Consider the following 13,799-nt stretch of genomic DNA (forward strand, 5'->3'; position numbering starts at 1 on the left):
AAGAAAGAAAGAAAGAAAGAAAGAAAGAAAGAAAGAAAGAAAGAAAGAAAGAAAGAAAGAAAGAAAGAAAGAAAGAACTCAATATTCTTCAGGGCACTTGACTTACGAACTTTCTAGTTGATCTTTCCAGGATCCCGTATGTTTACTGTAGACTCTCAAACTTCCAACTCTGTGAAGTATTTGCAGGGACTTCTTGCTAACTACAAAGCTATAATCTGTGTGCATGGAGGAAGAAAGGTATGACTCCTGAGGCCCCAAACTGCACTGGCCTGATTGAGGTTACCCATATCATGGGCCTCCAGACACCTTCTAAGAAGTGAGCAGAATATGAATGCCACTCTCAGGCAGAAACAGTATACTAACATACTGCCACACCTATTAGATACCCCATATTCGGTGGAGTATGAAGCACTGGAAGAGTCTGGCAACAACTATGCACACAAATCTATTAGCTGCCCAAGTATTTGGGAAAGCCTGTCAACAGTAAGCACCAGAAGCTACCTAAAGCATGTATGGATGTAAGAAAAAATGGAACAGATAGAGCAGTAGAATCCAAATCCCTTGTATCAGTTTAACTCTCCTACTCTAACTGGACACTGCACACTCAAGATCTGTACCCTTAATCTAAAGAGCCCAAAGAAATTTTCTATGTCCAAAAAGGACCAAAATGATCACCAGTCTGTCCTGTATTACACATCACCAGAGGAGAAGATTGTAGGGATAGTAATGATAAATCACAGCACTGGAAGAGATCATGTAAGGTCATCTTCTAGGCTAGTGTACCTCAACTGTTTCCTATCATACATGTCAGTGAGAAACTCATGTGACCATAGGAGGGTGGGAGACCATCTATGGATTAATATCAGCAAAAGAGAAGAAAAGACTGAATGATCAGAGAGGAAAACAATAAAGAAAGAAACACATCATAGCTGATAATCTAATTCATCCCCTGCTTCCAAAACCCAGCTCATCTTCTCCCAGTCTACCAAACTCCTGACTGATGTAAACAGACAATACCTGAGGACCTCAGAGTAGCCCTTGGCAGCAGCCACATGGAGGGCTGTGGCCCCTGAGCGAGGCTGCCTTACATCCTCTAGTTTCCCGCTGTTGAGCCACTGGCGGGCATCCTGTAACATCTGTTGTTCCTCTTCTTTTCGTGACTGCTCTAGATCAACTCCTGCAGAAACCAGAGAGCCAGCATTACTCAAGGCCCATTTAAATCTGACAGGATATTTTCCTTAGATTCTAAACACATCATAAATAAAACTGCAAATAACAGTTGAGTCATCAAGTTGGGTATTCATCAAATTTACTCTTTATTTAGAAGAGCAATGACATTTATACACATACTAGTAGTTTTACCAGGGTTAAATCATCATTTTAAATACTGTGTGATGGCAGATCCATTAAAGGAACACACTTAAAATTGAAAACAATTTTAAGAACATAAAGACCAAACTGGACATTAGTTTTGTATTACAGTATTTGTACAATGCTATACACTTCAAAGACCTTTTACATGTTACATCATTTTAGTTTCCCAACAATCCTTTGAGGTAAATATAATAGATATCACTATCACCATTTAACAGACGAAGAAATAAACATAGAAAGGTTAGGTGCCTCGCTCAAGGCCATAAAACACATTAGAGCTGTAACTAGAACTCTGGCATCCTAGGTCCCTGTCTATTGTTCGTTCCCACTTACTACTCCATAAGATTGGTATAAAAAAATATTGGTTTCAGGTATGATATACTTTAAAAAAATAATCTACCTCTAATGTTCACTTCCATATGTAGGGAAATATACTGACTTGAAGCTATACAATCTAGAGCAGCTGAGTAGGTCATGTGCAGTTAAAACTTCCAAGGGAATGTAGCTTTTGTTTTGCTTTAAAACATTATAGAGGAACTCCAAAAAGCTCCTCCCTTTAGGCAGCAACTGTCCAACATCTGTGCCACTGAAAAGGGGCTGGGGAACTCACTCTTATATAAAATAATGACATGATCAATTCACAGAAATCAGTTGCATTTCTATATAGCAACAATGAGACAGAAGAAAGAGAAATTAAGGAGTCGATCCCATTTACAATTGCACCCAAAACCGTAAGATACCTAGGAATAAACCTAACCAAAGAGGCAAAGGATCTGTACTCAGAAAACTATAGAATACCCATGAAAGAAATAGAGGAGGACACAAAGAAATGGAAAAACGTTCCATGCTCATGGATTGGAAGAACAAATATTGTTAAAATGTCTATGCTACCTAGAGCAATCTACACATTCAATGCAATCCCTACCAAAATACCTTCAACTTTTTTCACAGAACTGGAACAAATAATCCTAAAATTTGTATGGAACCAGAAAAGACTCCGAATAACCAAAGGAATGTTGAAAAAGAAAACCAAAGCTGGTGGCATCACAATTCCGGACTTCAAGCTCTATTACCAAATCTGTAATCATCAAGACAGTACGGTACTGACACAAAAACAGACACATAGATCAATGGAACAGAATAGCAAACCCAGAAATGGACCCTCAACTCTATGGTCAACTAATCTTCAACAAAGGACAAAAGAATATACAATGGAAAAAAGACAATCTCTTCAACAAATGGTGTTGGGAAAATTGGACAGCCACATGTAAAAGAATGAAACTGGACCATTTCCTTACACCATACACAAAAATAGACTCCAAATTTGGTTGAAAGACCTAAATGTGAGACAGGAATCCATCAAATTCCTTGAGGAGAACACAGGCAGCAACCTCTTTGACCTCGGTTGCAGCAACTTCTTGCTAGACACATCTCCAAAGGCAAGGGAAGCAAGGGCGAAAATGAACTATTGGGACTTCATCAAGATACACAGCTTTTGCACAGCAAAGGAAACAGTCAACAAAACCAAAAGACAACCAACAGAATGGGAGAAGATATTTGCAAATGACATATCAGATAAAGGGTTAGTATCCAAAATCTGTAAAGAACTTATCAAACTCAACACCCAAAGAACAAATAATCCAATCAAGAAATGGGCAGAAGACATGAACAGACATTTCTGCAAAGAAGATATCCAAATGGCCAACAGACACATGAAAAAGTGCTCAACATCACTCGGCATCAGGGAAATACAAAAATCAAAACCACAATGAGATACCACCGCACACCAGTCAGAATGGCTAAAATTAACAAATCAGGAAATGACAGACATTGGCGAGGATTCAGGGAAAAGGGAACCCTCCTACACTGTTGGTGGGAATACAAGATGGTGTAGCCACTCTGGAAAAACAGTACAGAGGTTCCTCAAAAAGTTGAAAATAGAGCTACCCATGACCCAGCAATTGCACTATTGAGTGTTTACCCCAAAGATATAAATGTAGTGATCTGAAGGGGCACCTGCACCCCAATGTTTATAGCAGCAATGTCCACAATAGCGAAACTATGGAAAGAGCCCAGATGTCCATCAACAGATGAATGGATAAATGTGGTACGATGTGGTATGTGTACACACACACACACACACACACACACAATGGAATATTATGCAGCCACCACAAAAATGAAATCTTGCCATTTGCAATGATGTGGATGGAACTAGAAGGTATTATGCTAAGTGAAATAAGTCAATCAGAGAAAGACAATTATCATATGATTTCACTGATCTGTGGAATTTGAGAAACAAGGCAGAGAATCATAGGGGAAGAAAGGGAAAAATGAAACAAGATGAAACCAGAGAGGGAGACAAACCATAAGAGACTCTTAATCTTAGGAAACAAACTGAGGTTGGGAGGGGGGGTGAGGGGATGGGGTAACTGGGTGATGGACATTGAGGAGGGTATGTGTTGTAATGAGCACTGGATATTATATAAGACTAATGAATCACAGACCTGTATCTCTGAAACAAATAATACATTATATGTTAATAAAAAAATACCAAAAAAAATGACATGTCCCAAATACAAACATAGCCATTCAAAGAGTTCTATACTCATGAACAGGCTTTATCTGTGCTTGGTCTACTCCCTTCCAACTCACTTCCTAAATGAAAACCCATGAGCTACCTAAGGATTATCTGTCTGATTTGGGGAGATTGATGGGGTGAAAGGGTAAGCAATTTATTTCTTTTTTTTTTTCCAGAGTCACTGAGATGTAACAGACATATAACACTGTGTACATTAAATTTGTACATGTTGATTTGATACTTATATATGCAAAATGATCACTACAATAAAGTTAGTTAACAACAGTATCACCTCACATAATTATCATTTCTTTTTTGTGCTGGAAACATTTAAAATCGTTTAGTAACTTTCAAGTTCATAATACAGTATTGTTAATTACAGTTACCATGATGTACATTAGATCCACAGAACTTATTTTATAACTGGAAGTTTGTACCCTTTGACCAATATCTCCCCATTCATCCCCACCCCTAGCCCCTGGAAACCACCATTCTACTCTCTGATCATATAATATTTGTTTCTTTCTCTGTCTGACTTATTTCACTTAGCATAATGCCCTCAAGGCCCACCCATGTTGTTGTACATAGCAATATTTCCTTCTTTCTCATGGCTGAATAATATTCCATTATATATTCCATTATATATATATATATAACATCTTTATCCATTCATCCATAGACTGACACTTAGGTTGCTTCCATATTTTGGCTATTGTGAATAATGATGCATTGAAAAGAGGAGTACAGATATCTCTTTGAGATCCTTTTTTTTTTTTTAAGATTTATTTATTTTAGGGGAGGAGGGGCAGAGGGAGAGGGAACCCTCAAGCAGACTCCCCGCTGAGCAAGGAACCTGACATGGGGCTCAATCTCAGAACCCTGAGATTATGAGCTGAGCCAAAATTAAGGGTCGACCGCATGACCGACTGAGCCACCCAGGCACTCTTCTCTTTGAGATTTTACTTTCATTTTCTTTGGATATATACCCTGAAGTGGGACTGCTGGGTCATATGATAGTACTATTTTTAATTTTTTAAGGAAATTCCATGCGGTTTTCCATAGTTGCTATGGAAAATTTACATTCACACCAACTGTGTACAAGAGTTCCTTTTTCTCCACAGCCTTGCCAACACTTACTATTTCTTGTCTTTTTGATGATAGCCATTTGAACAGGTGTGAGGTGATATCTCACAGTGGTTTTGATTTCTGTTTCCCTGATGATTAGTGATGCTGAACATCTTCGCATAAACCTGCTGACTGTTTGTACATCTTCTTTGAAAAAATGTCAATCCAGTTCTGCCCATTTTTTGTTTTTGCTGTTGCGTTCTATGAGTTCCTTATGTATTTATCAGATATATGATTTGCAGATATTTTTTTCCCATTCTGCAGGATGTCTTCATTTTGTTCATTGTTTCTTTTGTTGTGCAGAAACTTCTTAGTTTGATGTCGTCCTGCTTATTTATTTTCGTTTTTGTTGCTTGAGCTTTTTGTGTCATATCCCAAAAATTATTGTCAAGACCAATGGAAAGGAGGTTTCTCCCCATGTTTTCTTCTGGGAGTTTTATAGCTTCAAGTCATATGCATTAGTTCTAACTCCATATTAATTTCTGTGAGTGTTGTAAGATAGGGGTCCCATTTCATTTTTCTGCATGGGATTATCCAGTTTTCCTGACACCATTTATTGAAGAGACTATCCCTTCCCTAATGAGTCCTCTTGGCTCTCTTGTTCAAATATTAGTTAACTATGTATGTGAGGGTTTATTTTTGGGCTCTCCATTCTGTTCCATTGGTCTATGTGTCTATTTTTATGCCAATATCACACTGCTTTGATTACTATAGCTTGGTAGTATAGTTTTGGAATCAGGAAGTGTGATGCCTCCAACTTTGTTCTTTTTCAGGATTGCTTTGGCAATTTGGGGTCTTTTGTAGTTCCATACAAACTTCAGGATTGTTTTTTCTATTTCTGTGAAAAATGCCTCTGAAATTTTGATAGGGATTACACTGAATCTACAGATGGCTTTGGACATTTTAACAATATTAATTCTTTCAATCCATGGGTGGATTTCCATTTATATGTGTCTTCTTCAATTTCTTTCTTTTCAGATTTTCGCTTCCTTGGTTAAATTTATTCCCAACCAATTTATTGTTTTTGATGCTAACAGTTTTTTGGTAGTCTTCAGAATTTTCTATACATGAGATCATAATCATCTGCACACAAAGAAGATTTTAGTTCTTCCTTTCTGATTTACATGCCTTGTATTTCTTTTTCTTGCTTGAGTACTCTGGCTAGGACTTCTAGTAGTATGTTGAACAGAAGTGGTGAGAGTGGGCACCCTTGCTTTGTTCCTGATCATAAAGGAAAAGCTTTTAACCTTTCACCATTGAGTATGATGTTAACCATGGGCTTGTCATATATGGCCTTTATTATGTTGAAATAATTCCTTCTATACCCAATTTGTTCAGAAGTTTTACCATGAAACGTTGTTGTAGTTTGTCAAATGCTTTTTCTGCATCTGTTGAGATGATGATTTTTACCTTTCATTCTATTAATGTTGTGTATCATATTTATTGATTTATGTACGTTGAACCACCCTTGCATCTCAGAGATAAACCCCACTTGATCATAGTGTATAATCTTTCTATTGTGCTGCTGAATTTGGTTTGCTAATATTTCATTGAGAATTTTTGCATGTATATTCAGCAGGGATATTGGCCTACAGTTTCCTTTTCTCGTACTGTCCTCATCTGGCTTTAGTATCAGGGTAATGCTGGCCTCATAAAATGAGTTTGGGAGTGTTCCCTCCACTTCACTTTTTTTGAAAGAATTTGAGAAGGACTGGTATTAATTCTTCTTTAAATGTTTGGTAGAATTAACCTAAGAAATCATCTGGTCCTGGGCTTTTCTTATTGTTTGATTACTGATTCAATCTCCTTATTTGTTATCAGTCTGTTCAGATTTTCTGTTTCTTCCTGATTCAGTCTTGGTAGGTTGCAAATTTCTAGGAATTTATCTATTTCGTCTAGGTTATCCATAGTTGTTTATAGTAGTCTTTTATCATGCTTTGTATTTCTGTGGTATCAGTTGTAATGCCTCTTCTTTCATTTGGTTTTATTTCAGTCTTCTCTTTTCTTCTTAGTCTAGCTTAAGGTTTGTCAGTTTGTTTTTTTTTTTAAGATTTTATTTATTTATTTGACAGAGAAAGAGACAGCAAGAGCAGGGACACAAGCAGGGTAGTAGGAGGGAGAAATAGGCTTCCCGTCAAACAGGGAGCCCAATGTGGGACTCAATCCCAGGATCCTGGGATCATGACCTGAGCCGAAGGCAGACACTTAACAACTGAGCCACCCAGGCACCTGAGGTTTGTCAATTTTATTTATCTTTCAAAAAATAGCTCTTAGTTTCATTAATCTTTTCTATTTTTTTTTTTCTGGTCTCTGTTTCATTTATTTCTGATCTTTGTTATTTCCTTCCTTCTGCTAACTTGGGCTTAGTTTATTCCCTTTTCTAGTTCTCTGAAATGTAAAGGTGAGTTGTTTATTTGAGATATTTCTTTTTTCCTAATGTAAGCATTTGTCACTATAAACTTCCCTCTAAGAACAGCTTTTGCTATATTCCGTAAGTTTTAGCATGCTGTGTTTCCATTTTCATGTTTTTCAAGATATTTTTAAATTCTTCTTTGACCCACTGGGTATTTAGTAGCATGTTGTTTAATCTCTACGTATTTGTGAGTTTGAGTTTTTCAGTCCAGTTTTCCTCCTCTTATTGATGGAATGTTCTGTATATGCCTATTAGGTCCACAGGGTCTAAAGTATAGTTCAAGTCCAATGTTTCCTTGTTGGTTTTCTGTTCGGATGACCTATCCATTGTTGAAAGTGGGGTACTGAAGTCCCCTTCTATTACTGTATCATTGTCTATTTTTCCCTTCAGATCTGTCCATATTTGTTTAATATATTTAGGTGTTCAAAAGTTGGGTGCATATTAATTTATGACTGTTATATCCTCTTGAAACTGAAAGGGATATCTGATTTAGAACACCAGATTTCCACACAAAGAGAGAACAGTGCTAAAAAGTTAAGCATACATTTGAATACCTCTTATTCCTTAATTGAACAGAACATATTCCTTAATTAAAGAGCATATTCCTTAATTGAAGAGTCAGAAATCAAAATAGAAAAGTTGGTTGCTTGGGGCGCCTGAGTGGCTCAGTCAGTTGAGTGTCTGGTTCATGATTTAGGCTCAGGTCATGATCTCATGGGTCACTCCCTGCACTCAGTGGGCAGCCTGCTTGAGATTCTCTCCCTCTGCCCTCCACCTTCTCTCTCTCAAATAAATAAATCCTTTTTTTTTTTTTAAAGAAGTTGGTTTCTTAAATCAAAGCTATTTTAAAAACAGTTTGTTTAAAAAAAAAAAAGTTTTTGTAAATAGTGATGCCAATCTTAGTTAGCATAAGGCTGAGTGGGACTGAACGGTAAACTAAGTATAAAATTCTTTAATTCAAAGGGCACAAAAATTATACACGGGAAGACAGTAAAAACAAGTATTTACTGCCCTAGAACATCATTATTTTAAGGTATTGGCATACTTTCCATAAAAAGCCAGATATCAAATATTTTCCACTTTGTGGGCCATTCGGTCTGTTCAACTCTGCTGCGGTAAGTGCAAACGCAGCTTTTGGTAATATGTGAACAAATGGATGTGGCCAGGACTGGCCTGCCTGTTCTAAAGGATCATATCAGGAAAGGTCACTGGAACTTAATCTTTTGGAACGAAGTGCAGATTGTGGGTAAGCTAATTTAACAGAAAGACTAAACATCACTACAAACCATGTCCACAAAGTTTTTTGATGTGTTCTAGCAAACTTCCTAAAACCTGTCCTCCCTGCCATCTGACTAGTTGCAATATTTTTTTATTAAAAGAACTTAGAAACTTCATGAAAATCCTGACTTATTCTCTTATATGGATTTTTCTGAAAATTAAAATTAAGTATTTGTAGAGTTTATTCTTCTAAATAACAAACTGCAGAATAATTTTCATGGTCAGTATGGTTAAGGATCATTTCAGAGGTTTTATAATAAATACTTTTACCAGCACCACTTTCAGCTCTCATCAAGAGAAAAGATACAAAGTCATCAGCAGAATTTGCCCAGTACTCAAGTTTACACTGTATATCATCCTTTCTTTAGACTTTATAATGTGTAGCCAAATCCAGTACCATGTACACACAGTGAGAAACTTCATGCTCCTCACCAGTCTAATTTGTATTATCAAAGAATACTCAGGTCACTCCCAACTATACAATGGGTATACATCCTTGGATACAACAAAAACAAGGAATGACCAGTCATCCTTTTGACATTTGGCCTATTCTTGTGTGAGTTATTAAGAGGATACATGATGTTGGTGATTGATGACTAATGCTGTGGAGACAGATCTAATCCTCTCTTATCATATGATAATGAAAAACTCTATAGTACACACCAAATGGATTGTTTTCTAAGTGGCAATGTTTGAGAGTCTCTCCTGGTCCCCTGAAATCGCTTAGGTTACCTTGCTTCTTCACTTGCTCCAGAAGAAGATCCTTCATGGCAGGCTCTTCTGCAAGGTCAGAGGGGACTTCACCTTCACTATTCACAATACCCACACTGGCTCCATGGTTAATGAAATACCTGTGTAGACAAGATCCAGGATCTACATTATCTCTGTCAGTCTAATAATAATTTATACTTGTGCATATGGTCTTCAACGCAGAGCAAGGCCACTGTTTTGGGGTTTTAAATAAGGTCTCAGATAACATGTTCCATTATTAATTTCTAACTCCATTAGCCTTCAATAATTAGGACTGGAAGCTTCTCTATTTCATGACAAGCAATACCAACAAACAGGATTTCTTTCACACTCATATTCCTTTTTTTTTTTTTTAAGATTTTATTTATTTATTTGACAGAGAGAGACACAGCGAGAGAGGGAACACAAGCAGGGGGAGTGGGAGAGGGAGAAGCAGGCTCCCCATCTAGCAGGGAGCCCGATGTGAGGCTTGATCCCAGGACCCTGGGATCATGACCTGAGCCGAAGGCAGATGCTTAACAACTGAGCCACCCAGGCGCCCCTCACACTCATATTCCTAACTTCCACCCTCTCACTCCCATTGGATAGCAAGAGATTTTCTAAATACCATAAGGAAGACATGCAGCCATAAAAACTCACCCACCATCCCTGAGATCCAAACACAAATTCCCAAATGGATTTATACACTTGTAATATTGTAAGAGCCCTCAGAAGATATGTAAGGAAGTAATTCTCACAAAAACTTTCTCAATGCCTCATTAGAGTATATTTAAGTAGTGCTCGGTATGAAAACAGAAAAATAATGAAATAAAATGTGCATTAATCTGCCTAAATTATGCCTCCACAAAACTCTCCCTTCAACCAGCCATCTACATGAAACCTTCTATACTAAATACAATACTCAATCCTAAAGAAGAAAGGTCTGATCATTTTAATACTTTAAATGTATCCTTTTTGATTTTCAAAGAGCTTTCACATAAAATTACATAATGTGTCAGGCAATTTTAAGAAGTAGACAGTATGGGCATTACTACCTCCACAAGAAATTGAGGCTCATACATGTTATTTTCCTAAAATCATAGAAGTGGCAACTGACAGAATTGGTGGCCCCAGCCTCCTATCTTCAAGTCTAGTTCATCTGTTCACTAGATCAAGTTGCTTTTGGGCCAATGAGAATCCCAGTAATACTGGGAACTCTAACAAATACTCAGAGTATTTAAAGGGGGAAAGAACTCTGGAAAACAGTATGGAGGTTCCTCAAAAAGTTGAAAATAGAACTACCCTATGACCCAGCAATTGCACTACTGGGTATTTACCCGTAAGATACAAATGTAGTGATCCGAAGGAGCACCTGCACCCCAATGCTTATAGCAGCAATGTCCACAGTAGCCGAACTATGGAAAGAGCCCAGATGTCCATTGACAGATGAATGGATAAAGAAGACGTGGTGTGTGTATACATATACACACACACACACACACGCACACACACACAATGGAATATTACGCAGCCACCACAAAAATGAAATCTTGCCATTTGCAATGATGTGGATGGAACTAGAAGGTATTATGTTAAGTGAAATAAGTCAATCAGAGAAAGACAATTATCATATGATCTCATTGATATGTGGAATTTGAGAAACAAGGCAGAGAATCATAGGCGAAGAAAGGAAAAATTGAAACAAGACGAAACCAGAGAGAGAGACAAACCATAAGAGACTCAATCTCAGGAACAAAACTGAGAGTTGCTGGAGTGGAGGTGGGTGGGAGGGATGGGGTAACTGTGTGATGGACATTGGAGAGGGTATGTGCTATGGTTAGCACTGTGAATTGTGTAAGACTGATGAATCACAGACCTGTACCCCTGAAACAAATAGTACATTATATGTTAATAAAAAAACAAATAAAGGGGGAAAGAAAAACTATTTAAATCAGCGAAAGAAAAACTATTTAAATCAGCTTCAACAAGTCAGTGACCATTTATCAGTCCCTTACTATGTTTAAGGTACCACATTTTAGATATCGTAGATTTTCTTTTTTTTTTTAATATATTTTTAAAGATTTTATTTATTTATTTGACAGAGAGAGACACAGCGAGAGAGAGGGACCACAAGCAGGGGGAGTGGAAGAGGGAGAAGCAGGCCTCCCGTGGAGCAGGGAGCCCGACGCGGAGCTCGATCCCAGGACCCCGGGATTATGACCTGAGCCAAAGGCAGACGCTTAACGACTGTGCCACCCAGGTGCCCCAGATATCGTAGACTTTCAAAAGATAATCAAGATATGGTCACTATATTCAAAGAGTTGGCAAAGAGAAAGAATCAACAAAGACTATTAAAATCATGTTTGTGCTTTCTCAGTGCCTAGTACCTGGTATAACAGAGCCTCAATAAATGTGAATTTCTGTATCAATTGCACATATATAAAGTGTAAAAGCATTCACAAGTCATCTAATTTTCAGCTGTCCCTGTCCTTCCCTCAAGTCTCAGAGGAAGAGACTTTCTTCCAATTTAAAGGTTAATTCCCTATATCTACTTTCTTAATTCTATCAAGTACCAGTCCTCTGTTCATCAATTACTCCTTCATTTCCACATATTCAATAGCTTCTCTCTTCTGGTTCCTCAACATCAGGCCAAAGAAACATTCAGTTACACCTCCCCCACCCTGAAAAGTCAAAATGGAAATAATCTACATAGTAAGCACTCAATGAATGCTTTTTGGGTTGACCTGTACCCGATACTCTAATCACACTGAACTACTTAATGTTCTCAAACATATCCCACTCTCACTCAGCAATCTTCCACAGCTCAGTAGTTTCCTCCAACTGGATGAAATACCCTCCCCATCTCCTTTCCCTTCTAGAAACTCCATTTTCAATGTCCACTTAAAATGCTTTTGCCTTCATGCAGCCTTTGCTTGTTCTCACCAAATGAATCCTCTGTCTCCTTCCTTTAATTCCGCCCTTCCCCTGCTGCCCTCCACAGCACTAATTCTGGACCTCTGCCAAGACACTATTGATGCACCTGCCCAATTAAGCTGAAAGCTACTTGAGGGCAAGAACTGTGTCTTCCTCACTGTTATCATTGCTATAACATTCTGACATCATCTCTTTTCTCTTGGCACTACATAAATATTACCTGAAATAAATGAAACATCTTACCCACTCTGCTCTGACATCTATTCCATCCCTTCCTGGATCGGGCACAATGTCACTTGGGTATACAGGCCCCTGCTTTTCCCTTTTCTGACATGTTCTTATGCTCAGGATCAAGAAGACTCATTTCTAGAAAGCAATCTGGTTCACCATGAATCAGAGACTACTGTTAAGCAAGGCTACCTTTCTAGACCATTTTTAGGAAAAAAAGAAGTAAAAACCTGTTTAGTTTCCCACTTTTACCTGAACAAGAATAAATATCAATCTATAAAGTAATATTTACTTTACTCCTGAGAATCTTTATAGTTACCCAAAGGCTCAGAAATACCCATTATCTCAATAAATATGCCCCTCAGAAAATAAAGCCCTTCTATTCTTCCTAACTCATGACTGATACAAAGTATTTTTACTACTATCTAAAGGAGGAAGAAAGAAAATTTAATGTGTTTAAAAACTCAGAATAAATTAGCATCCCAATAAACTATAAAGTCAAACTAAATGCTGTACCCTTGGGTCAATCTGCTGCTTCTAAGTTAAACACTTATTGGTAATAAAAATATAAAACATCCAGCTTACTAACAATAAGCCTGAACTCAAATTAAAAGGAGAAAAATAATAGCCTCTAAACCTCTTTTTAAAAATATATCATACTGAGTTCAAATATGAGACAAAAAGGTAATGGAACATGAAATAGAGTGCATTTCAATTCTTTTTTTTTTTTTTTGAAGATTTTATTTATTTGAGAGAGAGCAAGAGAGAGTGAGAGAGAGAGCATGAGCTGGAGGAGGGGTGGGCAGAGGGAAAGGGATAAGCAGACTCCCTGCTGAGCAGTGAGCCTGACACAGGGCTTGATCCCAGGACCCCAGGATCACGACCTGAGCCGAAGGCGGAGGCTTAACCAACTGAGCCACCCAGACGCCCCTTAGATTCTTCCTAGAAAGCTAGTTTGCCTTTTGTTTGTTTCCATTCCCTTAAAATTTAGAATTCTTATGATTCAGAGCATAAGAGTGTAAAATTTAAGATTTTTAAGATAAAAAAAAAAAAAAAGACAAAATGACCAAGGGTTAATCTTATCTAAAACATTGTTCATAGGACCTAAGGTAAAGTAACCAAAATGAATATGAATGA

General features: G+C 37.6%; 1 protein-coding gene across 8 annotated transcripts in view; it reads right to left on the reverse strand.

Annotated features, from left to right (window-relative positions):
* Window positions 1–13,799, reverse strand: part of PPP1R12B (protein phosphatase 1 regulatory subunit 12B) — a 212,591-nt gene that overhangs the window by 146,801 nt on the left and 51,991 nt on the right. For all 8 annotated transcript variants that reach the window (XR_004680222.1, XM_035010308.1, XM_035010307.1 and 5 more), the window contains exons 3-4: window positions 9,504–9,622; window positions 1,018–1,177 (exon numbers count right to left, since the gene is read on the reverse strand). Coding sequence is in view for 7 of the 8 variants with exons in the window: in XM_035010308.1 (XP_034866199.1) it covers window positions 1,018–1,177; window positions 9,504–9,622 (279 nt within the window). In the remaining variant the exon portion in view is untranslated. The remainder of the gene's footprint in view (window positions 1–1,017; window positions 1,178–9,503; window positions 9,623–13,799) is intronic.

This window comes from Mirounga leonina, unplaced genomic scaffold (assembly GCF_011800145.1).
Source record: "Mirounga leonina isolate KUSES-001 unplaced genomic scaffold, KU_Mleo_1.0 Mir_154, whole genome shotgun sequence".
In the NCBI taxonomy this organism is placed as follows: Eukaryota; Metazoa; Chordata; class Mammalia; order Carnivora; family Phocidae; genus Mirounga; species Mirounga leonina.